Genomic DNA, 25295 nt, shown 5'->3' with positions numbered 1-25295 from the left:
CATTGTAAACATCCATTTGTAAATGGCTGTATGGAATGGGAATTGACCAGTTTTAACCTAAGTATTTGTGCACTTTGTGAATAGTGAAGCTGGTTAGCCTTTTGAGTATTTCTCTTGGCCATTTGATTTTAGGTAATATAAAAATGTGCCCTGGAGTAGCAGAATGTTTGGGGGGATGTTGATTTCAATTTTAAGTTTGTAGTTAAGGTCTTTTTTTGAGGTCTGTTTTTCAGTTGTGATTTTTAAGGGAGAATTTTAAGGCCTTTTCTCCTGTGAGCTCCTGTGAACATAGGCCTTGGAATTGGAACACTATTTTATACACACTCTTTAATTGAATAAATAATTTGTAGTGGTGAAGCACATGTGGAGCCAGAAGACAATATTTTCCTTTATATGGAGTAATTTATTTTTACTGCATATTTATATTTTGTAGTATGTTATAAATCTTATTATATGTAACCATGTGGACTTTTCTAGAATGTGCCAAAGAAAAGAATGACTAAAGATTCCCCATATTTTACTGCTAAGTCTTGTTTTGTTTGGTTTCTTTGAAGCCAGATGCCATTAATTTGAGAAATGTGCCTCCGAGCTGTGTGTTCTTGATCATAGAGTTCCTTCATTATGTAGAATCTAGTTGCATCTGTGGGGAAGAACATCGATGGAGTATAGGTAGCATGCTGAGGTTTTGAGTATTACTTTTTAGCTTAGATTTTACTTTGAATTCCCCTCATTTATAACTTTGAATGTATGTAGAGTAGCTCTTTAACGTAATTAATTTTCATGGACATGAACAGAAGCATTCTTTAGGACTTTTAGCCCTGCTACAACTAATGTGGCAATAATGAAATCTTGTGAGACTAATAGGAACATAACCCTTTAGGAACCTACCCTGTTTATACATAAGAGCACTAATATAACAGTTGAAGAGGAAAAATGCAGACTGCCATCTAGCATGTTTTAATAGTAGTTAATAGTTGAAGCATTTATGAGAGGGATGATGAACAAACAGTTCTTTGGGACACCCTGGGAAAACCTTGCTGAATGCTCAGTGGCAGCTGTCTAGTTCCCTGTTGCTTGTAGTTCCTCATTCAGCAGATTAGGAAAATTCCAATGTTATGTGTATTCTAAGTTAAAAAAATTTTTATCATTAAAAATCAGATTTCAAGGTTCATTTTTAATAGAAAATGTTGACAAGTGGCTAGGTCCCTGTGCAGCCAGAATATAAATTGGAAACTGGGTAACAAATGTGCAGAGCATACAGTTAAAAGGCTGAGGGGAGATTGCTCTTTTCCTCTTTCCTTCCTTTACTTCTGCCTTCCTTTCTTTTTTCTCTGTCCTCCTCAGTCCACATGGGATCAAGAGGACAGTGAGGAAATTATGTTTGTATGTAGGCTTCATCAAAGACATTATTTGAGATTGTTCTCTTTAGAATACTAAGAATAGACTGGTGTTTTGGATATGTACTCATAGGATCATTTTTGGGTTTGCATCAAATTGGTAGTTTGGTAACGAAATGAATGTTTTTCTTGTCAACTGTAACTCTTTCTTTGTATGTGTTCTTTAGGAATTATCCCCAGGAACAACCTTGCTTTTCTGGGAAGCTCAAGTTTTATGAAAGCTTTACATTGTACCTCTATAATGAAATGAAATAATGTGTATAAGCCATTATTTTAAAGGCAATGAATAACTGTAGAAAGAACATAAACTCATATTTATATGACTCTTGATATAGAGGTTTGAAGTTCTGCTTAACTTGGTTGGATTTAGAAAAAGGTACATTTTGATATATTCATTACTTGATTTGATAGCATTTACTGAGTATCTACTCTGCACAAAGTTTAGTTGATACTGGGGGTATAGTTAGGAAAAAGATACATTGTGCTTGCCCTTATTGGAGCTTATACCCTATCAAGAGACACAGATATAAAACAATCAATTATACAATTAATGGTATAAGTGCAGTTGTGGTAAAGTACTAAGACAAATAGGGAATGTTTTGAAAATCCATAGTTGGGGGGGGGGGCGGGGATTCGACCTAGTCTGGGAATCAGAGATGGCTTTCTTTAGGAAGTGACATTTGAGTTATATTTTCATTAACATAAATATGATCAAGGAATTCAGTTTAAGTGCTTAGGGAAATACTTAAATGGAAATTATTTAAGGTTTAATAATAACCACAGTAACATAAATTTATTTCCATTCTGTTCTTGGTCTTCCACTTGTGTAATTCAGTTGTAATTCTTGGATTCCTTCATTTTATTTTTTTATTCTTATTTTTTATTTTTAGATTTATTTATTTATTTATTTATTCATTTATTAATCAGCGACCCCATAATTCAATCCAGTCTTTACATTTGACAATTAATAAAAGCCTCTAAGTTATAATAGATTTGAAAATTATTTGTTAAAATACACTAAACTTATCTTGTATGCCGTTCTATTGATGCTTCCTTAAATAAACAAACTGAAGCATTTCTATTGTCTGTTTTTCCACATACACTATGAGCTTCTCAAGGACACAGGACCTATCTCCAAAACTTGCATGGTGTGAGACACATAACAAGTGCTAAGTAAGTAAATAAGTTATGAATAACTTGTGTTAATAAGGAGGTAGCAATTTGTTGACTGACCTTCATGTTTCTTTTAAGTGACAATTTAGCATAATGCAGGGTGCTTTGGAATCGTAAGGCCTAGTTTTGTAAGCATCCTTACGTGTATGCTTAGATGAGTAAACTTCTCTAAACCTCATTTCCTTCATCTTTAAAATAAAGTAAGATTATAGATGTAAAGTATTTAGCAAAATGTCTGACACATAGTGTAAGTGTTCCATAAATAGTAAATATTATTATAAGATTCATGCACTCAATTTTTTCTCTCTGTGTTTTTTCTGTTGTCACTTATAGTGACACAGAATACTGGTATTTAGGAGAACAGATAATTGGCCTTTTCTATAATTGCACCAAATCAAAAAGTGAAAAATGTATAGCTGGTAGGCTATTTGCTTACTGAAACTAAGCTTCATGAACTACTAATTATTGATAATTAAGTGGGTAATTATGACCCTTATCATTGCAATGAATATGTTTCCTTCCTTTATAAGTCAGCTTTTAAAAAAATAAAAGAAATAGTTTTTATGAATAAATTTTTATGGTTTTTTAAAAAACAAAATAATCTTGGGGCACCTGGGTGGTTCAGGTGGTTAAGCATCTGACTCTTGATTTCAACTCAGGTCATGATCTCCCGTTTTGTGAGTTCGAGCCCCACGTAGGGCTCTGTGCTGACAGCGGGGAGTCTGCTTGAGATTCTCTCTCTCTCCTCCTTTCTCTCTGCCCCCTCCCCTGTTTGCATGCTCTCTCTCTCTCTCTTTCTCTCTCTCTTTCTCTGAAAATGAATAAATAAACTTTAAAACAAAACAAAAAACCAAAGTAATTTTGCAATGTATCTTTTATATAAAAATATTTGATGTATGAGGTTTGCTTGAATTGAGGGGGGTGGGTTTATTTAATGTAAACATTACATGGGGGGATGGAAAAAGTAGAAGATCAAGTTTATATTTTTGATTTTTGAGCTTTTCTAAGTAAACCTAGTCATTTTAAACACTTCTGTGTCACTCTTTACCTATATAGTGAGAGGTACTATAACTTTAAGTAAAACTGACTAATGCATTTTTCTGAGGATCTTTATAAAAGTAAAGTATGTAAAGTAACAAAATTCTGAGGTTTCAAATCTGACTTTAAAATTTATTTTAATTCCATATTACTTACAGTTATGAGTTGCTTGCAAAACCGTATCAACACTCCCTGAAACAAAGCAAAAAATGCCAGCAAGCAAACAAAAAATCCTTTAAGGCCTTTTTATTCTACGTTAAAAAATATATACACTTCAGTCCTCTCAAAAAGCAGAATATCCACAAATTCGTGATCTTTTTTCTTATAAACCATAGACACTGGCCAGAGTCAGGGACTTCATAGAATACTATTTGGAATGTAGTACTGGGAATATAAGACATTTGATTGGAAAGGTTATGAAACATAGGGCCTTCTGCACTTGAAATCCTTTGATTGATTTGGTGGATTTACATGTTTTTCAGAGTACTTAAAAGGATAGCACTCAATATGTAATGAGGGTTCTTAGGAGTCCATTTAGAAATTTGCCTATAAAAATGAAATCAGGTGGCAGTTTTATGTAAGGCAACCTGACAATCAGTACTCCAACTACATAATTTAGTGAGTGGGATTTATGTAATAAGAATGTTATTTTCATCTCTTAAGTGACTATTTATATTTTCTCACTTGCTCCTAGAAAGTGAGATTGGGAAGCAAGCAATTTCCATTGGAACAGTTGTGTGGTGCCCAAGATGCCAAAGCAGATCATTGATAATTTGGTATCTGAATGTGATCTTAACTCTTTTTTCCTGCCATGTTAGGTAATTTTCACCAGATTATTTTACAGGCTCCTTAATTCAAGTTGAGATTTTAGAAATCTTAGTCTGTAGTTCTCAAGATGTATGTCTGAAATCGAACTGCTCACTGACATGTATAAGATACGTTTGATTTAGAAGAACTCGAGGATTGGATCAAAGAAGGAGTAATTATTCCAAGTTTGAGATCTTTGTGTGTATAGGTTACAAAGTCTTGTGATTGGACGGGAAGTAAACATAATATATTTTCCTGAATTGTGATTGGCTAAAAACCTTTTCTTTCCACAGTATTTTCCAATAACTGAATACAGAGCCTTTCCCAGTTTTTATTGTATGACTAGTGAGTTTGAGGTATGTGCTGGTACTGAAAGGACTCAAATTGGCACAGAGACTGTAAATATTAGGGGCAGTGACAGAAGCCCTCCACGGGGCGTTTGGCATTCTTACAACAAAGCTGTAGCGAGGTGTAAATCTCTGAATAGTTCAAACATGTAATTAGTGTCGTTGCAGACGGGAAGGATGAAAGGATGACAGTGTTTTCTTAATTTTTTGTTTAGAATTGTGGACTGTTCTGCAGTGACTGTTTTCAGTGGAAAGTGTTGCTCTGCTTTGCCGCTGTCACTACTGGACTGCTGTTTCGGGCGAAATTCGGGCTAACTCAGGCAGCAGGCGGCATGTGTTCCGGAAAACAGCGCTCTGGAGATGCGGCATTTAACCTGGGGTTTATTTTGTGACCCAGAGTGGAACCGGCACGCCTCACTTTTGGGTCACCTACCCCCTCCATTCTGCGGGAGCGGCTTTAGAGAGGTGAACCTCAAACGTTCTTCCTAGTGCCACGGAAGGGGAGCATTCTTTCTACCTCCGCTCTCTTTACTTCTTACACTGGCTCGTCCCGCGGCCTCCGCGCCGCAGCGTCGTGGGGCACTACTTTCCGAGTGGGGTTGTTCCTCCGACCCTCTCCCGCGGCTCCCTGCCCGCGCCGGCGGAAGGAGACGCGGCGCTCGTAGCCTGCGAGTGGAGGGGGAGGCGGAGTAGTGCTGTCCACGACGAGGTGGCGGCAGTGACCGGGGCTGCCTGACGGCGACTGGTGTGGGGATTTCTGTCAGTGTGTGTGTGTGTGTGTGTGTGTGTGTGTGTGTGTGTGTGTGTGCGCGCGCGCGCGCGTGTATGCGCGTGTGTGTGCGCGCGTGCGCGCGCGACTACAGTCAGAGGCTGCGAGTCGGGAGTCCAGGGGAGTGTTGAGGACTGCCACAGACCGAGGTCGCTGTGCCCTTCTGGGCAGAGCGTCCGGTGCGCCCCCGAATCGACGCTCGCTTGCTCGCGGGGCTGCCGCCGTCCCCCAGTCCTCTCTCCTCCTCAGCATGGGCGGCCGGTAGGAGCGGGGTTTCACCGATTACCTCGCAGTGGAGGAGGCAGCAGCCGCTTCGGCAGTGATGGCTATGGCGGTGGAGACGCGGCTGGAACTGGTGGGGAAGCGGTTCTTGTGCGTGGCGGTCGGCGAAGAGGCTCGGCCAGAGCACGGGGAGAGTGGACGCTGTTGGCGGGGCTGGCGAGCAGGGGTCATCCGAGCTGTGTCACACAGGGACAGCCGAAACCCGGACCTGGCGGTAAGAGAGCGAGTGTCCCTCAGCCTCCTGGTCCACGCCTGCACCACTGGTCCCTGGCGGCAGCAGCACCTTGTGGGGTTACCTCTCGTACCTTGCGCCTCCCAGCAGGCTGGCGGTCACGCCCCTCTTTGGAGCAGTCAGCCGCTTAGCCGTCATCCCCTGCCGGGGTCTCTCTTCGCAAGTGGCTCCCCCTTGGGAGTGGTGTGTTGTCCAGTGTCCGGAGCGGGAGACCCGGGCTCCTGCCCACGCCCCGCCGGCTCCCTTGGCTGCTGTCTGGGAGGGGGGCGGGGGGGTCACGGCCCGCGGTGGCCGCCGGGGAGACCTTACCGAAGGCGGGGCTGTGAGCCGGAGCCGCTGGGGCAGGTGGGGGTGGCGGACAGAACACAAGACCACTCATGGCGGTAGGGGGCCATCTTCACCAGCATCTCTTTCCTTGCAAAAGTCTTAGTAGTGCAGGGGTTGGAGACTTAAAACTTAGGCAGTAAGGTTGCTGAAGGGGAGGGAGAAAAGGAAAAAGATCTTTGGTTTTTCCGGCAGCCCTGGGATTGTGTATGTTTTCGAGGCAAACGCTGTGTAGTGGCGACGTCTTGATACAACCTCTTTATACAGATGCTTGGACTGTATTTCATTTCATGAAAATGAAAATTTTTGATTTGACGGGTTATAGAAATTAACCCACCCCTTGTTTTCATTTTTTTTTTCCCATAGTGTTGTGGTTTTTTAGAAAGTGAATAGTGCTTTGAAAGACATCCTGGGTTTTATACGATTTTAAATAAAGCAAGGAATATTATAAATTAAAATGCTACTCCCTGCCGAACCTGAAGTGTCCTTTGCTTTGCTTTCTTTTCCTTTCAAATGATCCTGCCAATATTTTCTTTCAGTAGTGTAGGAATGTACACCATTTCAAGACTGGATATGCTGTGTTAGTGTTCCAAGCACGTTTTCACTTGGGGACAGGTTGGAGGTAAGGGGCGGAGTAGAGGCTAGGCATTGACTGACTAGTCTTTGCGGGGTTGATTTACGACTGCATAATCCATGAAATTTATTGGTAGTGTCCTGCGGTATTTAATTTTTTACTGATAACTTCAAACGGTAATATTTTTCCATTTGTATATCTTCGAATTTACATTTCCAAATTCACTTTAATATCTCTCTATGCATGTGCATACCTATTTTAATATTTACATTGGTCTGTGTTTTTGTAAACCACTGTTTAATGACTGTAGTCAATGGTTCGGTTTTATAGGGCATGTATTAATGTTGACTTGATTTTACAAAATAGGTTTGTTTCGCCAATAGGTGTTTCTAATAGGAAATAAGCAGGATAATGGTAATTTTGAAGATTTTGGTTATTCTCATTGGAAAGAAGAAAAAGAATCTTTAAAATTTCTGATCTTAGTGATTCTACAGATTGTGTCTATTCAGTAACTTTTGTGTGTGTAAAAGGCAGATGCTAAATTTATTTTTCCTCCTCTTAACTGTGATATGATTTGGTTTTTATGTGGAAGCTAGTTGGATTATGGTTTAGCATTTTAAAATTATTTCACAGCAAACCTGGAATAATATTTTGTTTTCCACAGTATTTTGTTTAAGTAGATGCATGAAAATTAGGAAATATAGTTTTAAATTATGAATATCATTCATGACAGTCAAGTCGTCAAAGTTAAATATACTAAAAACCTTCTTATATGGAAATTTAAATGATACAAAGAATGGTTTTACAAATAATCACGTTTGTAAAAGGCCAGGTATTAAGCTGGGTATTTAAAAATGAGAAATAGAGGCACCTGGGTGGCTCAGCTGGTTAAGCATCAGGCTCTTGGTTTCAGCTCAGGTCATGACCCCATAGTTCATGAATTTGAGCCCTACATTGGGCTCTGTGCTGACAGCACAGAGCCTGCTTGGGATTCTCTCTCTCCCTCTCTCTGCCCCTCCCCTGCTCATGCTGTCTCTGTCTCTCTCAAAATAAATAAAGAAACTTTAAAAAATAAAAAAAATGTATGAATGATGGGGATCAATTACCTATTACTATTTATTAATTTTGAGTGTCTCTTTTTTTGTTGTTTTTGGATTTTTTTTTTGTTTTGTGACATTGTGTACCTTGGTGGTTATTTCTGCAATATCCATTATCTATTGTGTGGTTTGGCTAAACTATGGGCCATGGTATTCCTTAGATAATCAGGCAGTTAAACTCCTCTGGCTACACTGATGGTTGCAGGCCTTAACTAATTAGGTCCATTCAGAATGAAATCAAGTATAGTGGTGTGTGGGTATGACGCTGAAATTGCTACAGCCATTTCCCTGCTTTAAGGTCAACCAGTTTGAGGGCAAAACTGACAAACAGATCAAATTGTTTTCTAAAGCCCAAATACTACTGTTGGATTTTTCATGTATGGGGTTTTTCATTTTGGGAGAGTACATTTTATTTTGTCTCTTTCTGTTGTTTTTTCTGTGGAACTAAAAGCATTTTAACTGATTGATATACATGGTAATATTCTATTCCATTTTCTTGGAAAGCACATATAAGAAGTATTTTCATGACATTCTTGCTTTGTTTGCTATTTGATATTGAGACATTCAGACTTTTGTCATACTTCAGTGATGATTTTCTGAAATGATACATTCTGCTTTGTGTCTTCATGTCTTCAAAGCTTTGAAAAATTGGTTTAAATGTATGTAAGCTACACAGATATCTAGGTTCCTAAATAATGAAAAATAAGAAATAACATTTGAATATTTATGTCAGGAAGTATGCTATAAACCCCTTGTAGTTACAAAGAAATTTCAGGAAAGAGGTATTATTAATATTTCAGAAATTAACAAGAAATTAACCTTTATTTTTTAGGCTATATACCATAAATGTGGTATGTTTCTTGTTGGCCAGATAAATACCTATAGGAACACTATTCTTTATCCACAGTTCTGAAATTCAAATACTGTAGTTTTGTACCAATAAAATTTTTGTAATGATTCATCAGGAAAACCTGACCAAATGAACTTTTTAAAAAGTAAAACCTAATATGAACTGAATATTCTTATTTTGTAAGAGAAATGTTAATGTGCTTAATTTTAGGATGCTTCTCTAAACTCCTCAGGTTTATGTACAACATAGATACTTTTACATGTAATGTACATATGACATATGGACGGCAGTGTGTCACTATTTAGCTATCACTATATATGCCCTAGTTAACTTTATAAAATTTTGAATTCTAAAATCCATCTAGTTGGAAGGGTTTGGGATAAAGGATTGTTATTTAAAAATTAATATTGATGTTTTTTAATGGTGATTTAGTGATAACAAACATTACTAGTTTCATTTGTTTCAATTTGACAGTGATTCTATTTCTGCCTGATGTTCAGGTAAACAGTTGTTTTCAATGTAGATTTTTTTTTTTGAGTTTATTTATTTATGCTCAGAAAGAGAGAGAGAGAGAGAGAGAGCAGGGGAGGGGCAGAGAGAGAGAGAATCCCAAGCAGGATCTGTACAATCAGAGCAGAGCCCAGTGCAGGGCTTGAACCCACAAATTGTGAGATCATGACCTGAGCCAAAATCAAGAGCTGGATGCTAACAGACTGAGCCACACAGGTGTCTCTTCAGTGTAGATTTTTAACAAACTTACATTTTATTTGATAAAAAATTCTTAATCTGCTAAATCTTTAAGAATTACATAATTTGCCCTTTAAGATGCTTACTAAAATATTAAAAAGTTTCAAAGTGTTGAAACATTCTTTGAAATTATTTAATTGGATGGAATCTTTTCATATAGAAAATTTTATATTCTAGCTATTTTATAAAAGTATTCTAGTAAACCATTGATGAAAATCTTTATTTTATAATGTAGAACCTATTGATTTAATAATGGAATAAGTGATTAATTAGTAGAAAACAGCTTGTTATCCTTTCACTGTTGGACACAGGGCTTAAAATTCTGAGATATAACAGTCTAGTCCCCATTTCTCAACCATTTGGGACTGGGAGTCATGTAGGAATTCATTTATTGAAATTGAGCAGGGTAGATAAATGCTTAAACCTTTTAATAAAAAGTATGAATACAGTAGAATCTGACTTTCAGGATTGATTGGTGGCAGACCCCTTTAGAATTAATAAAAGTTTTGGATTACATATTTCTTAATACATTACAAATTTCGGGTATAGTATTTCATCTGTATTTGTTCAAAACAGCCCAACAAAATAGGTCTTAATAGAACATCTTTTGAAATTAGTTTGAAGAGATAGGAATTGCTTGTAGGTATGTATAAATAAATCCATGTAACTGAACATGTAGAAGATCTTAGGTTTCATTGAAATATTTCTCAAAAGTACTGGATTTATAGTTTATACGTTTCACTTGATTTACAGTTTGGTTGTCAGTTTTCTCATTTATCTAGTGAGTGAATGAAATTAGTCTAGGGGCTCCTGGGTGGCTCAGTCAGTTGAGCATCTGACTTCAGCTCAGGTCATGATCTCACAGTCTGTGGGTTCAAGCCCCGCATCGGGCTCTGTGCTGACAGCTGGGAGCCTGGAGCCTTCTTCCGATTCTGGGTCTCCCTCTCTGTCTCTGCCCCTCCCCTGCTCATGCTCCATCTCTCTCTCTCTCAAAAATAAAAAAACATTAAAAAAAATTTGTCTAGATTCAGAGTTTTTTCTATTCTGTAATTCCAGAATTATGATATTAATAGTTTTTACCTGGAATGTCCTGGAATAAAATGTTTATTAAGCAGAAATAAATTTCAGATTCCTCCCAAAAGCACTTAATTCTGAGTCAATGGAAGTTTTCATTATGATACACTTTTTGTGTTACATTACATGGACCACAAATCTTCTGTTATAAGTGTGATTTTGTGTTAAAATAATGTGATTTCTGTTGAGGATTTGTTAAAGTTTATTTTGAGAGAGAGAGAGAGAATGCGCACATGCAAGCAGGGAAGGGAGTGGGGCAGAGGGTGGGGGGTGGGGTGGGATGCAGAATTCCAAATAGGCTCTGTGCTGTTGTGGGGCTTGAACTGTTGGGGGCTTGATCTCACAAACTGAGATCATGACCTGAGCCAAAATCAAGAGTCAGATGCTTAAGTGATTGACCCACCCAAGCGACCCTAGTATTTCTTTTGGATGGTCAAGATGAGTTCATAAGATTTGAATTTTTATGATTGTAGAAATTGCAGTAGAATAAATATCCCAAAGTTACAATAATAATTGTATAATTATTCAATAATGAATTCAATAATATTTTCAATAATATTGAAATAATTCAATAATATTTTCTCATACACTTGGAATGTTTTATCAGCTTATATTTGATTTTTTGATGAAAATAGTCTATAGTTCAAATTGATTAAAAGGAGTGAAAAATTACTTCTTTAAATGATTAGTAATTCACAGACTTTCAAAGTAAAAACAACAACAAAACACAGGCCTCTTCTATTGCTATGATAAATGCTCTTCCTGGGGTGCCTGGCTGGCTCTGTGGACGGTGCATGTGAGTCTTGATTTTGGGTTGTGGGTTTGAGCCCCTTTTTGGGTGTAGAGATTACTTAAAAATAAAATCTCAAGATCTCCCTGAACCTTTGCTCTTTTTTAATTTTTATAGCCCCATTATTCAAGTCCTTTTGGGACTTCCTCCTTTTTTGACTAGTTTCTTCCATCTTCTTAATTTAGTAGTAGAGATTCAGTTCTTTGATTACTGTTTTCTTCTGTCTTGTTTTGTTTGTTAACTCGTGTTCTCTTTAGAGAACTTATTGCTACGTCTTTGCATCATGACTCACAGGTCTGCCTGCAGCTTAAGCATTGGAGTTCAGTTTGAATCCACCATTTCTGCCTTCTTCTTTGATGTCTTTACATGAATGTCCCACCTTTGAGTATGATATAATGTCTAGTGTTCGTTATCTTCATGTGGAACGAGTGCCCCTTTTGAGACTTACCTTAAAGTAGTCTCATACCGGCTTTAAAACTGTCATTTACTTTCACCTTTCCACTTAGAATGTAGGTATGAGTTCTGCAAATTTCTTCCTTCAAATTGCAATCTGTTCCCTACTTGTTCCCTCTGTTTTTTCAATCTGTACTGCCAAAGGCTACAACTTTCACTGCCTTATGCATATAGTAAGTGATCTTTTCACTTTCAGTTTTCTTCCTTTTCCAGTCTGTTCTACGCACTGTGGACAGATTATCAGACTGAGTTTCCCATTAGCTCACTTAAGTAGTTTTTCTTTTGCTCTTCCAATAAAGTCCAAACTCCATTACCCTAGTGTTTATACCTCCTCAGTCTTGTCCCCTATCTTTTGAAATTTAAAATTCTCTAATCCCTTATGCAAACTGTTGTGGTATTTAGTAAGTCTTTTATTGCAATTAAAAAATTTAATAACCAACTATTTATGAAATAATAAAATGTATTTCATGTTTACTTTCAAATTTCATTTGCTGGTAAAGATTCTCATGTCAAACTGATAGGCATATTCTTTTTTTATTAAAATTGGTATTACTTTGGTATTGCATGAGCTGAATCAAATGAGAAAATAGACTCCTAATCAAATTATACATAAAGTGTTACTAGTTATTCCGTTTGTTTTTGAAAGAATCCAATTTGTTACACAGTATTCATGAATTTGGAAGTACTACTTTTCTTTGATTTTAAGATATACATTTTCCACATTTTAATGTTTTTGAAATTAAGGCACAGTTTGTAGTTCATGTCAAAAGTGACTTATCACTCGTCAGGAATATCAAATGAGATTCTGGTGTCTCAGTCGGTTGACCGTCTGACTCTTGATTTCAGCTCAGGTCATGATCCCAGGGTTGTGGAACCGAACCCTACCTTGGGCTCCATGCTAAGCATGGAGCCTGCTTAAGATTCTCTCTCTTTCTCCCTTTGCCCCTCCCCCTCCCCCCCCTCCCCCCCGCTCTCTTTCTCTCTCTTTAAAAGAAAAAGAAAAAAGAATATTAAGTGATGATATACTGGTAGTAGTCTAACTGCAAAGTGTGTGAACTTGTTGTAGAACTTTTCAGTCTTAGTATCCCTTTAAACTCTTAAAAATTATTAAGAATCCCATAGAGCTTTGGTTTTTGTGGGTTATATCTGTTGACATTTACTGTATTAAAAATTAAATTCAGAAGTTAGGACATAGAAATAGATATTCCATTACCTATCAGAACAGTGCTATTATGCTACATGTAGCCTGGAAAAAATTGCTTGTACACTGATGAGAGAATAAAAGTGGAAAAGGCAAATAATGTCTAAGTATTATTATGAAAAGTTTTAATTTTACTAACCCCTTGAATGGGTTTAATTATAACCCTTGAAAACTTGTAATGAAGATGCCTGTTCATCTAACTGTTTCCTTAGTTAGAATTATTTACATTGGTATAATGGCAGGTGCTTAAAAGTTTTAGTTGAATTTGGCTTCTTCATCATCATTTCAGATGTCTTCTAGTATTTGCTATGTTGCTATATTGCTGTGAACATTATGTATTTTAAATGTAGAAGATTTCCTGTCACATGCCAGAGAATATAAAAACAGTAGAACATGCAGTAGAAACTCACTATTCCTAGAATAGATTTTAGAATTTTTCAAAGCTAGAAGAGGTCTGTGTGACTAATTCATGTGTTGTGAAAGACTGTCACTTACGAGCTGAAACATCTGATCCATCTGTCAAAATTATGAGTTTAAGTATGATTCAGAAAACATCTTTAGGCTCAGAGGAATGTCAGAGAAAGAAGTAGTATGGCAATGTGTGGATAAAGTTATGCATTGCCATTTAATGTAAAATGAATTTATATATATTGAATATAGAATTTATTTCCTCCCTAAATTGTCATTGCTTAGATTGAATCTTTACATCAAGGCAATGTAAGTACTTGGTAAGATATTTAATTTCGAGACAATTTGAAGTTGATAAAGTGTTCCGATATGTTATATGGCACCACTATTAATTTAGTCTGTCTTTCTTTTTCAGAGTCACATTGATGAAAATATGTAGATCAATTTTAAAATGTTTCCCTTTTTCCCTTAAATGTGTAATTTCCTTAACTTTCAAAATCTCTTATCATATATTACTACAAAAGTGAATGTTTTAAGGGAAAACATTTTACATTGTTCATATGAATATAGGAATAAATAATGAATATGAATATAGACTATGTGTGTCCCATCTTTCCATAATGGTTTTGAAATCTAGAAACACACATACATTTTTATGGAAATAAGGATTAATTCTCCTTGAAATATAAAGTTAAAGCTGCAAAAAAGGAAAAAGGTATAAATTTGCTTATAAAGAGGGCTAACATAATATTGCATAAAGTTTGCTTCTGAATTTCTTAGCTTTCAGAGCCAAAATGAGAATTGATTTTCCTTGATAGCATTGGTTTTCAAAGCAATTTTCACTAAGCCTTGCTTACTGGCTTTTTGGATTGCTTTCTGCTGTCTGTTGGAAAAGTGAATGGCCAGATGGTGCAGGAGAAAAGGAGGAAACTGAAAGGTGCTGAATTTTGGTCCTCAAGCCTTTCAATTAGAACAGCTTTGATTTTATCATTTTTATTTAATAATGACTTTCAGGTCAAAAAAATTAGGGTATGCCGTTCTTTTACCAGGGAAAAGAAAGTATGCTATTTTTAAAGAGAAACTTTTCCTCACAAACAATTCTGAAACTGGTAACTTATACAGGAGAATTAAGTAGCATACAAGTTTTGTTAAAGACAATGAATATTATTATAGCAAATAAAGAGCTCTTTTTCTTAGTAATTAAGGATCAAAGGTATAATTATAAAGTGGCACTTGATGATGGTATTTCTGCAAGAGATTAATGAGGTCCAGGTCTGTAATGTTTTAGTGATCAGGGGAACCTGGAGAAGAACCTAATATTTATTTAACTTAGTATAATGTTTTTAAGGTTCATCCCTGTTTTAGCAAGAATCATAACGTCATTCATTTTTATGACTGAATAATATTTTCTTGCATGTACATACTCCTTTTTCTTTATCCACTTATCTATTGATGGACATTTAACAACTCAAGTTACACCTTTTGGCTATTGTGAAAAATGCTGCTCTGAACATTGGTGTATAGATACTTGTTCAAATCCATGCTTGTTCAATTCAGAAGAGGTGTTGCTGGATCATATGGTGATTCTATGTGTAGTGCTGTGAGGAACCACCATAGTATTTTCCTCAGCAGCTGCACCATTTTTACATTACCTCCAGCAGTGCATGTGAATTCCAATTTCTCAGCATCCTAGTCAGCACTTGCTGTTTTCTGAGCTGTTTTGTGTGTATTTAAATAGCTATCCTAATGGGCATAAAGTGGTATATTATTATGGTTTTGATCAGCATTTCCTTAATGATTAGTGATGTTGAGCACCTTTTCAGGTGCTTATGGCTATTTGTATATCTTCTTTGGAGAATGTTCGATTTTTTGCTCATTTTTGGATTAGGTTATTTTGCTTTGTTGTGGAGCTCCTTATATATTGTGGATATTAATGCTTTCTCAGAAAGATGATTTGCAATTATTTTCTCTCATTCTGTGGGTTTCTTTTTTGTAGTCTTACACAAAAGGTTTAAATTTTGATGTAGTCCAGTTTATCTTTTTTCTCTTGTTGTCTGATTCTAGCCTCATATCCAAGAAGCCACTGCCAGATCCTATGCTGTGAAACTTTTGTGTGTGGTGTTTCTTTCTTTCTTTCTTTCTTTTTTAAGTGTATTGTAATTTATTTATTTATTTAGAGAGTCAACACACATAAGTGGGGGAAGGAGAGCAAGGGAGAGAGAAAGAATTCCAAGCAGACTCTGCAGTGTCAGCACTGAGCCTGACATGGGGTTTGAACTTACTAAGCCATGAGATCATGACCTCACCTGAAATCAAGAGTTGGATGCTCAACCCACTGAGCCATCCAGGTGCCCTGTGCTAATGTTTTCTTTATAGTTTTTTTTAATGTTTATTTATTTTTATTTTTTTAATGTTTATTTATTTTTGACAGAGAGAGAGAGAGAGAGAGAGCGAGCGAGCATGAGTGGGGGAGGGGCAGAGAGGGAGACACAATCTGAAATAGGCTCCAGGCTCCCAGCTGTCAGCACAGAGCCTGATGCGGGGCTTGAACTCACCGACAGTGAGATCATGACCTGAGCTAAAGTCGGATGTTCAACCGACTGAGCCACCCAGGTGCCCCAAATGTTTATTTTTGAGAGAAAGGGAGTGAGCAGGGGAGGGGCAGAAAGAGATGGAGACACAGAACTCTCGAAGCAGGCCCCAGGGTTTGCATTGTCAGCACAGAGACCAACACAGGGCTCAAACTCAGGAACTGTGAGTGAGATCATGACCTGAGCCAAAGTTGGACACTTAACTGATTGAGCTACCCAGGGACCCCATCTTTTATAGTTTTAATTCCTTTGTTTAGTTCTTTTATATATATGTGTGTGTGTGTGTGTGTGTGTGTGTGTGTGTGTGTGTGAGAATATATACATATATATATATATAGTGTAAGACAAGGATCCAACTTCATTCTTCTGAATGTGGTATGGTTTTCCCAGCACTATTTGTTGAAAAGACTGTTCTTTTTTCATTGAGTGGTCTTGACACTCTTGGCAAAAAATCACTTGACAGTATATTGTGAGGGTTTATTTCCAGGTTCTCTATTCTATTCCATTGGTCTGTGTGTCTATATTCCAGTACCACACTGTTTTGATTCCTTTATATTTGTAGTAAGTTTAAAATCAGGAAGTATGAGACCTCCAACTTTTGTTCTTCTTACAAGATTCCTTTGGCTCTTTGAGTCCTTGAGATTCCATATGACTTTTAGGATTGATTTTTTTTTGTTACTGAAAAAAATGGCATTGGGATTTTGATATTGTATCAAATCATAGATCCTTTTGGGTAGTGTCCATATCTTAAAAGTATTAAGTTTTCCAATCTGTGAACACAGAATGTCTTTCCATTATGTCTTTAATTTTTTTTTCAGCAGTATTTTGTAGTTTTCAGTGTACAAGTCTTTTGCCTCTTTAGTTAATTCTTAGTATTTTATACTTTTTGATGCTATTGTAAATGGAATTGTTTTCTTAATTTCTCTTTTGTATTCCTCATTATTAATATATAGAAATGCAGCTGATTTTTATGTGCTGATTTTTTATCCTGCAACTTTTCTGAATTTTATTCTAACAGTTTTTTGTTTGTGTGAAATTCTTAGGAGTGTTCTACATATGTGATCATGTCATCTGTAAACAGATAATCTTCTTTCCAGTTTGGAGGTCTTTTTTTTCTTGTCTAATTTTCCATCTACAACTCCAGTAACACACTCAATAGAAGTGGCAAAAAGTGAGCATCCTTGTCTTATTTTTAATCTTAGAGAAAAAGCTTGCAGTCTTTACTGTTGAGTATGATGTTGTGGAATGTTCATTTATGGCCTTTATTATGTTGAGGTAGTTTTCTTCTTCCATTCCTAGTTTGTTGAGTGTTTTTGTCATGAAAGGGTATTTAACTTTGTCAGATGCTTTTTCTGTATCAATTGAAATGAGCTTGTGGTTTTTCCTTCCTTCCATTTTTTTTCTTTTTAACTATAGTATATATTACATTGATTTTTGTATTTCAAATCATCCTTGCATTCCAGGAGTAAAACCCACTTGGTTCTGTGTATGGTAGATTTTATTGTGTTTAATTTAAAAAAACTAAAAAAAAATTTTTAATGTTTATTTTTGAGAGAGAGAGAGAGAGACAGAGTGTGAGTGGGGGAGGGGCAGAGAGAGAGAGAGAGAGAGAGAGAGAGAGAGAGAGTCACAGAATCTGAAGCAGGCTCCTGGCTCTGAGCTGCCAGCACAGACTGCGAGATCATGACCTGAGCTGAAGTTGGACACTTAACTGACTGAACCACCCAGGCACCCCTAATTTAAAATTTTTTAATGTTTATTTTTGAGAGAGAGCACGTGCTCATGAATTGAGTAGGGGAGGAGGATACCAGTCGGGCTTCGCAGTTGTGAGGACAGAGCGCAATGTGGGGCTCAAATCCACGAACCATGAGATCATGACCTGAACCCAAATCAAGAGTTGGACGCTTAACCCGTTGAACCACCCAGATGCCCCATTGTATTTAATTTAAAAATAGTTTTGTAATTGTCATTTTCCCCTTTCTCCCATAGATACTATGGTTTAATTTTGCTTGGAATTGTATACAATTTTATTATAGACAAATTTGGGAGGAATGAATACCTTTCCATTATTGAGTCTGTAGTTCAAATGACGTGGAATATCCCTCTCCCTATTCAGGTTTTCTTTTTTTTTTTTTTTTTTTTTTTAAGTTCTACAGATTTTCTTCATGTAGGTCTTGTGTTTTTGTAGGTTTATTCTTAGACACTATATATTCTGATTTTTAAATGTATGTGGATATGTCCTAAGTCATTAATACATACCTTTATAAGTCATTGATTTGATTCCCCATGCACAATTTTTGGACTACAAATAGTGTCCCCTTTCTATTCCTCTGTGTATATTTTTAGCTTATGTAGAGGTTATATGTAAGAAAATGTTTTTAAAAAAAAAGTTGACATAATAATATTACTAGCATCTTAAATCTTATCTTGCCTAAGGTTTGTAATAGACTGTTGAAGTTATTTCCTTTACATTAGTTTCATTTTATAATTGTAATCAGTGGAAATGTATAGAGTTTTCCTTTTAGATTAAGTATATAGCAGTTTATCTTTGAGTAAAATTGCATCACAATTTTCTGTATTCAAAAATGTAGAAAAAAAGTACAGATATTTTGATGGTGGTTATTTACTATACAAAAGAGGTACATATCAGAATAATTTAAATTTTAATTTTTAAACTGTATTTAAATTATTTCATGAGGTATCAATTCCTTGTAGACACTACTTTTTCAAAGTTTTATATTTATGACATAAAATTACAATCTGTTAAGGATGTCATGTATATGTGTAGACTTTTTATAGGGTTTTTTCTTTAATCTCCTCTGCAATTAGACTATTCTCAATTGATTTCTCATACATATTTTAGAAAACTGTTCTGTTTTTATCTCTCAAGAAATCTTGTTGAAGGAAGGTTAAAACTTAGAGAATAAGGGGTGCACCTCGGTGGCTCAGTTGGTTCAGTGTTTTACTGATTTCCACTCGGGTCATGATCTTGTGGTTCATGGGGCCGAGCCCCTCGTTTGGCTCTGTGCTGACAATGTGGAGCCTTTTTGGGGTTCTCTCTCTTGCCCTCTCTGTCCTTCTGCTTGCACGCACTCTCTCAAAATAAATAAATAAATATAAACTTAAGAAAAAGCTTAGAGAATAAGGAAACTGACCGTATGTACCCTGTAATTTTATATTTTATTTTAATCTTTATTTATTTTTGAGAGTGAGAGAATGGGGGAGGAACAGAGAGAGAGGGAGACACAGAATCCAAAGCAGGCTCCAGCCACTGAGCTGTCAGCACAGAGCTGAATACGGGGCTTGAACTCACAAACTGCAAGATCATGACCTGAGCCAAACTTGGGCGCTTAACTGACTGAGCCACCCAGGTGCCCCCTGCCCTGTAATTTTTTAATATGTTTTGTTCAAGTTTTAGTATTTTGAACTCTGGCAGAGTTGAGGAAATAGTAAATCAAAATGTATTCATTTTGAACAAATGTCTATACTTTCTGGATTCTTGACTGAAACAATTACTTGTGAAGTTAAAAAAAAATTTTTTTTTTTCAGTTTATTTACTTTGAGAGAGAGAGCAGGGTAGGGACAGAGGGGATAGAAAGAGAATCCCAAGCAGAGTCTGCACTGTTAGCCCAGAGCCGGATACGGGGCTTGAACTCACTAACCATGAGATTATGACCTGAGCCTAAATCAAGAGTTGGACGCTTAACTGACTGAGCCACCCAGGCGCCCCTTTTTATTACTTTTTTTTTTTAAAGTTTATTTATTTTGAGAGAGAGAGAGAGAAGGAGAGAGGAGATCCCAAGAAGGCTTCACACTCAGCACCGAGTCCGATGCAGGGCTTGATCTCACAACTGTGATGATATGACCTGGGCTGAAATCAAGAGTCAGATGCTTAACCGACTGAGCCACCCAGGCACCCCACTTGTGAAATTTTTATATGTATGAGGAAAATGTTTAGTTTTAATAAAATCAAAAAATGCAAAAATAGTGAAGGGATCATAAGTACATTAGATACTAACTTACTGTCTAGTCTTTATTTTTTTTTAATGTTTATTGACTTTTGAGAGAGAGAGAGAGCCCATGCGTACAAGCAGGAGATGGGCAGAGAGAGAGACACACACACAGAATCCGAAGCAGGCTCCAGGCTCTGAGCTGTCAGTACAGAGCCTGCTCGAACCCACGAACTGCAAGATCATGACCTGAGCCCAAGTTGGATGTTTAACTGAGCCACCCAGGCATCCCTAGTCTATATTATTATAATTTTTTTTATATACATAGGTCAAAAAAAAGAGAACCCAGCTTTTTACTGTTAGTCTTATAAAAATTAAAGTTATTTTACTAGCAAAAAATGGTTATTCAGGAATGGCAGACAGTTGCAGTTTGAAACATGCAAGTTGTGAAAAAGCCATAGTCAAGTCCAACAAATGTAAGAAAAGTTATTCTGTGTAAAAGGAGGAAATTGGGAGGGGTTGTTTTGAGCTAACGTCTGTGATGACAGTTTCTCATTGGCTGAATTGCCGGGTAGTTGATTTCTTATAGGAGGTACAGTGTACATCTTTCCCTGTTGGGGCCTGTAATCAATGATTGTTTCCTCTTCAGGATTCTTCTCTTGGGGTCTGTAATTGACCTCAAATGGTATGACTCCCACCTTCTATCCTTATACTCCACTTTAGTGAGATTTTTTTTCTCTTATTTTGTTTTAGAAAATATGACAAAACTTTTATTCAGATTTTGTTCAGGGAAGTTTTGTATTTCTTTTAATGTTTAATATTTTTGAAAGAGAGAGAGCAAGCAAGCAGGGGAGGGGCAGAGGGAGAGGGAGACACAGAATCTGAAGCAGGCTCCAGGCTCTGAGCTGTCCATGCAGAGCCTGACACGGGGCTCAGTGTCACTAACCGTGAGATCATGACCTGAGCCGAAGTCGGACACTTAACTGACTGAGCCACCCAGGTGCCCGTTGCGTTGTTGTTGTTTTTTTTTTTTTTAAAGCAGTTTTGATCTTGACAAAATTCACAATCAATGGACACTTTTAAAAACTCTTAAATTTTTTTAATGTTTTATTTATTTGAGATAGAAAGCGCACATGTGTGCAAGTTGGGGAGGGGCAGAGGAAGAGAGAGAATCCCAAGAAGGCTCCCTACTAACAGCACAGAGCCTGATGTGGGGCTCGATCCCATGAACTGTGAGATCATGATGTGAGCCAGAATCAAGAGTCAGACACTTAACTGATAGTCACCTAGGTGCCCCCAAAACCCATAACTTTTCTTTTTAATGGTTATTTATTTTTGAGAGAGAGAGAGAGAGAGAGAGAGAGAGAGAAAGCATGAGTGGAGGAGGGGCAGAGAAAAAGGGAGACAGAATCTGAAGCAGATTCCAGGCTCTGAGCTGTCAGCACAGAGCCCAACGTGGGACTCAAACCCATAAAGCATGAGATCATGACCTGAGCTGAAGTTGGATGCTCAACTCATTGAGCCACCCAGGTACCCCCAAAGCCCTTAATTCTTATCTTAATATCTTCCAGGTGAGCTTTTTTCTGTTGTAATAATACAATAAGCGTAGATTTTTTTTTTCTCTTGCACCTTATCCCATGTTGACATATTAGAATTAGATGGACAGTGCACTTATACAGGTGATTCTTTTTAGTTGCAATATTAATGCCACAGAGACACAGAAAGATTTAATCTCTTCAAAGTATAATCTATTACCTTTTTATTTCTGTCCTGTAAATTAATGTGTGATATTATCATTCCGGTTAGAGTGCCCTGAAGGTTAGAAGGAAAATGTACAGGCTGGGTAAAATTTGCTCACTTAGTGCTGCAAAAGGAAATGAAAGAGGCTGGAAATATGTTCACTTTGATTACAGGGGAAAAAAAGGAGAAGGGTATCGACATCAATCTTGTACCCTTTAAAATTATGTATTTTTTCTTTTTCTGTTTTGAAGTCTCCTTTTTATTCTGGTGAAAAAGAGGAGGTTTCTGAGAAGCTTTGTAGATATAATGTGGGAATGTAGGGAAAAACTGAGTTGAGGTCAGGAAAGCTATAAACCTTTGAGTGCTTTTGTGATGTGCTGTGCTCTATGGGAGAATCTGTACAAGGTCAGGCTTAAGAAACTTGCTCGTTATGAATGTGACCATTAACACTTAGAGTACCCTATTAATGTTGAGTTTGGGGGGAAGATTGATTTTTATTTAAAAGTTTATTGTATCTTGTTTTTCTATATAAAATGCTTATAAATATTTTGTCCCTAAAGTTCTACCAATCTCTTGCAAATAACCTGGAACATAAATGTGATGAAAACCGAGAAACTTGTGTTGCAAAGGAAAGAATTTTCTGGTTTGGAAGGAAATTGGAATCCCTACTTTGTGCAAAAAGTGATCTTTACTGTATCCTTGGCCCCTTGACCATATAAGGTATATGATGTTATCCAAACTGTTCCCAGTTTCTTGACTCTCATTCCTTGAATGCTTTCTACTAAGCTTTTGGCCCCTCCCCCATTAGTCCAGGAAAACTCCTGTGATCAAGGTCACAAATGACCTGCTAGTTTCTAAATCAGATGTCATTTCTCAGTCCTCTTCTTATTTGACCATATAATATGGTCAATCACCCTCTCTTCCTTCAATATTTTGTTTATTTTGCTTCTAGGACATTATGCTCATGTCATTTTTCTCCTACCTCTTTGCCTCTCTTTAGAAGTTTTCTTTGCTTTTTTCCTCATTTCTACACTCCATTAAGGGCTCAGTTCTTAGACCATTTTTCTTTTATCTGTACACTCTTGTCCCTGTTTATCACATCTGTTCCCATCACCTTAAATACCATGTATAGCCTGGTGATTCCCACATTTATACCCTAGTTTGGACCTTTCCCCAGACTCACGTTGGAACAATTCATTCATTGTCTCCATTTGGATGTCTAAATGAGCATCTCAATCTTAACATGTCCACAACTGAGCTTCGGATACTAGTCCCCTAAACCTGCACTCTTCTGTGTTTTCACCATGCAATGAGTGACAGCTCCATCTTTCCATTTCTGGTACCCTGAAGTCCACCTTGACTTCTTTCTCTCACATCCCATATCCAAACTGTCAGCACAGTCTTTCTGATTGTACCTTCAAAATACATTCAGAATCACAACACATTTCACCTTGCATTTCTACCCCTCTGATCTAAGCCATTGTCATCTTTTGCCCAGATTTTCCAGTTGTTTCTAACTAGTTCCTATATGCTGCTGATAAAAACCAGGTACTTAATCAGCCTCCTAGTTACTTCTCCTTACCCATGAAATTGCCTATAGCAAACAGATTATGTCAGTTATATGATCAAATGCTTCCAAAGGTACTTAACTTGATTCAGAGGAAAAGCTGAAGGCCTTTTAGTGGCTTGAGAGGCTCTACATTATATTCTGCCCCCATCAGCCCACTTTGACTCTTCTTTCATTACTCTCTGATTTATGTATTCTTTTCCAGCCACAGTGGCCTCCTTGCTGCTTATTGAACATTCCAGGTATTGTCCTCCCTTATGGCCTTTACACTTGTTTCTCTTTTAGCTAGTACTGTTCAGATGTCCATATGCTTGCTTATTGGGCGGAGAGAATCTTAAGCAGGCTCTGTGCTGTCAGCACAGATCCTGACAATGTGGCTTAAACTCATGAACCGTGAGATTGTGACCTGAGCTGAAACCAAGATTCAGATGTTTAACCAACTGAGTCACCCAGGCACTCCTTGATTTTTAGATATGTCAAGTTTGAAGTGTTTATGGGACATTCAAGTGAGGTAGGCAGTTGGTTAAACTATCGTGTCTCTTCGTTCAAGAGAGAGGTCTGACTGGAGGGTCTGCCTGGGAGTATTCAGTATATAAACAGTATTAAAAAGTATGAGTGTGGATGAGTTGATGCAGAGAGTGGATATAGATACAGACATTTAAGGATTGAGCCCTGGAGTAATGCTTAAATGTTGGATAGATGAGAAATAAGGGCCAAGGAGGTAAGGAAAACCAAGAGAAAGTGATGTTTAGAAAGCCAGAAGGAAAAAAAAAAAGTTTGAAAGTGGAGGGATTGATCTGTTGTGTCAAATGATACTTAATATTTCTCAGAGGGAAAATCTGATAATGAATTATTTTAGTTCATGCACATCTGTGAAAGTACTTTCCACCATTTAAACAGTTTATTTTATTTATTTATTTGTTTGTTTGTTTATTTATTTATTTTTAACATTTATTTATTTTTGAGACAGAGAGAGACAGAGCATGAACGGGGGAGGGGCAGAGAGAGAGGGAGACACAGAATTGGAAGCAGGCTCCAGGCTCTGAGCCATCAGCCCAGAGCCTGATGCGGGGCTCGAACTCACGGACCACGAGATCGTGACCTGAGCTGAAGTCGGACGCTTAACCAACTGAGCCACCCAGGCGCCCCAACAGTTTATTTATTTTAAATAGCTTATTTTTACTGGAAATAGAATTCTAAGCTGACAGGTTTTTTTTAAATTTTATTTTATTGCTTTGAAGATGTTTCTCTGTTGTCTTCTTATTTTCAGTGTTTCAGAAAACAAATTACATTCCTTTGTACATAACTTGTACATATAACATGTACATATTCTTTTTTGTCTAGCTACATTTAAGATTTTCTCTCATCTCATCAGAGATTTTAAGCAGTTTGGTTATATGATTGACCTTGGTGTTGATTTCTTCATGTTTCTTGATGCTGAGTTTAAAGAGCTTTCTTTTTTTTTTTTTTTTTTTAAATTTGAGAGAGCACATGCGAGTTGGGGAGCAGGACAGAGGGGCGGGGGGGGGAGAGAGAGTATCTTAAGCAGGCTCCATGCTCACCATGGAGCCTGACTTTGGGATCAGTCCTACAACCCTGGGATCAATGACCTGAGCCAAAATCAAGAGTTAGATACTCACCTGACTGAGCCATCTGGGTGCCCCTAATTGAGCTGTTTTGATCTACAGGTTTAGTTTCCATCAAATTTGTAAAAGCATTCATCCTAGTTTTCAAAATTGTTTTTCTCCCTTAGTTTTCTACTTCAGGGATTGCAATTATACATACATTATTCAGCTTTTAAGTTGTGTCACACACAACTCAGTGACACTCTTTTTTCCCCCAATCTTTTTGTGTTTAATTTCATATAGTTTCTGTTGCTTCTTG

General features: G+C 37.1%; 1 protein-coding gene across 5 annotated transcripts in view; it reads left to right on the top strand.

Annotated features, from left to right (window-relative positions):
• The first annotated feature begins 2340 nt into the window (after positions 1 to 2340).
• Positions 2341 to 25295, top strand: part of JMJD1C (jumonji domain containing 1C) — a 265419-nt gene continuing 242464 nt past the window's right edge. For 3 of the 5 annotated variants that reach the window (XM_053207199.1, XM_053207198.1, XM_027062097.2), the window contains exon 1: positions 2346 to 6027. In XM_053207199.1, the coding sequence (XP_053063174.1) occupies positions 5854 to 6027 (174 nt within the window). In that variant the 5' untranslated portion in view covers positions 2346 to 5853. Of the gene's footprint in view, positions 6028 to 25295 lie in introns of all 5 variants that reach the window. The other 2 variants (XM_053207205.1, XM_053207206.1) reach the window with 2 other exon arrangements.

This window comes from Acinonyx jubatus, chromosome D2, assembly GCF_027475565.1.
Source record: "Acinonyx jubatus isolate Ajub_Pintada_27869175 chromosome D2, VMU_Ajub_asm_v1.0, whole genome shotgun sequence".
Classification (NCBI taxonomy): Eukaryota; Metazoa; Chordata; class Mammalia; order Carnivora; family Felidae; genus Acinonyx; species Acinonyx jubatus.
The sequence above is the reverse complement of the archived record's forward strand: the minus strand, read 5'-3'. Positions and strand labels throughout refer to the sequence as shown.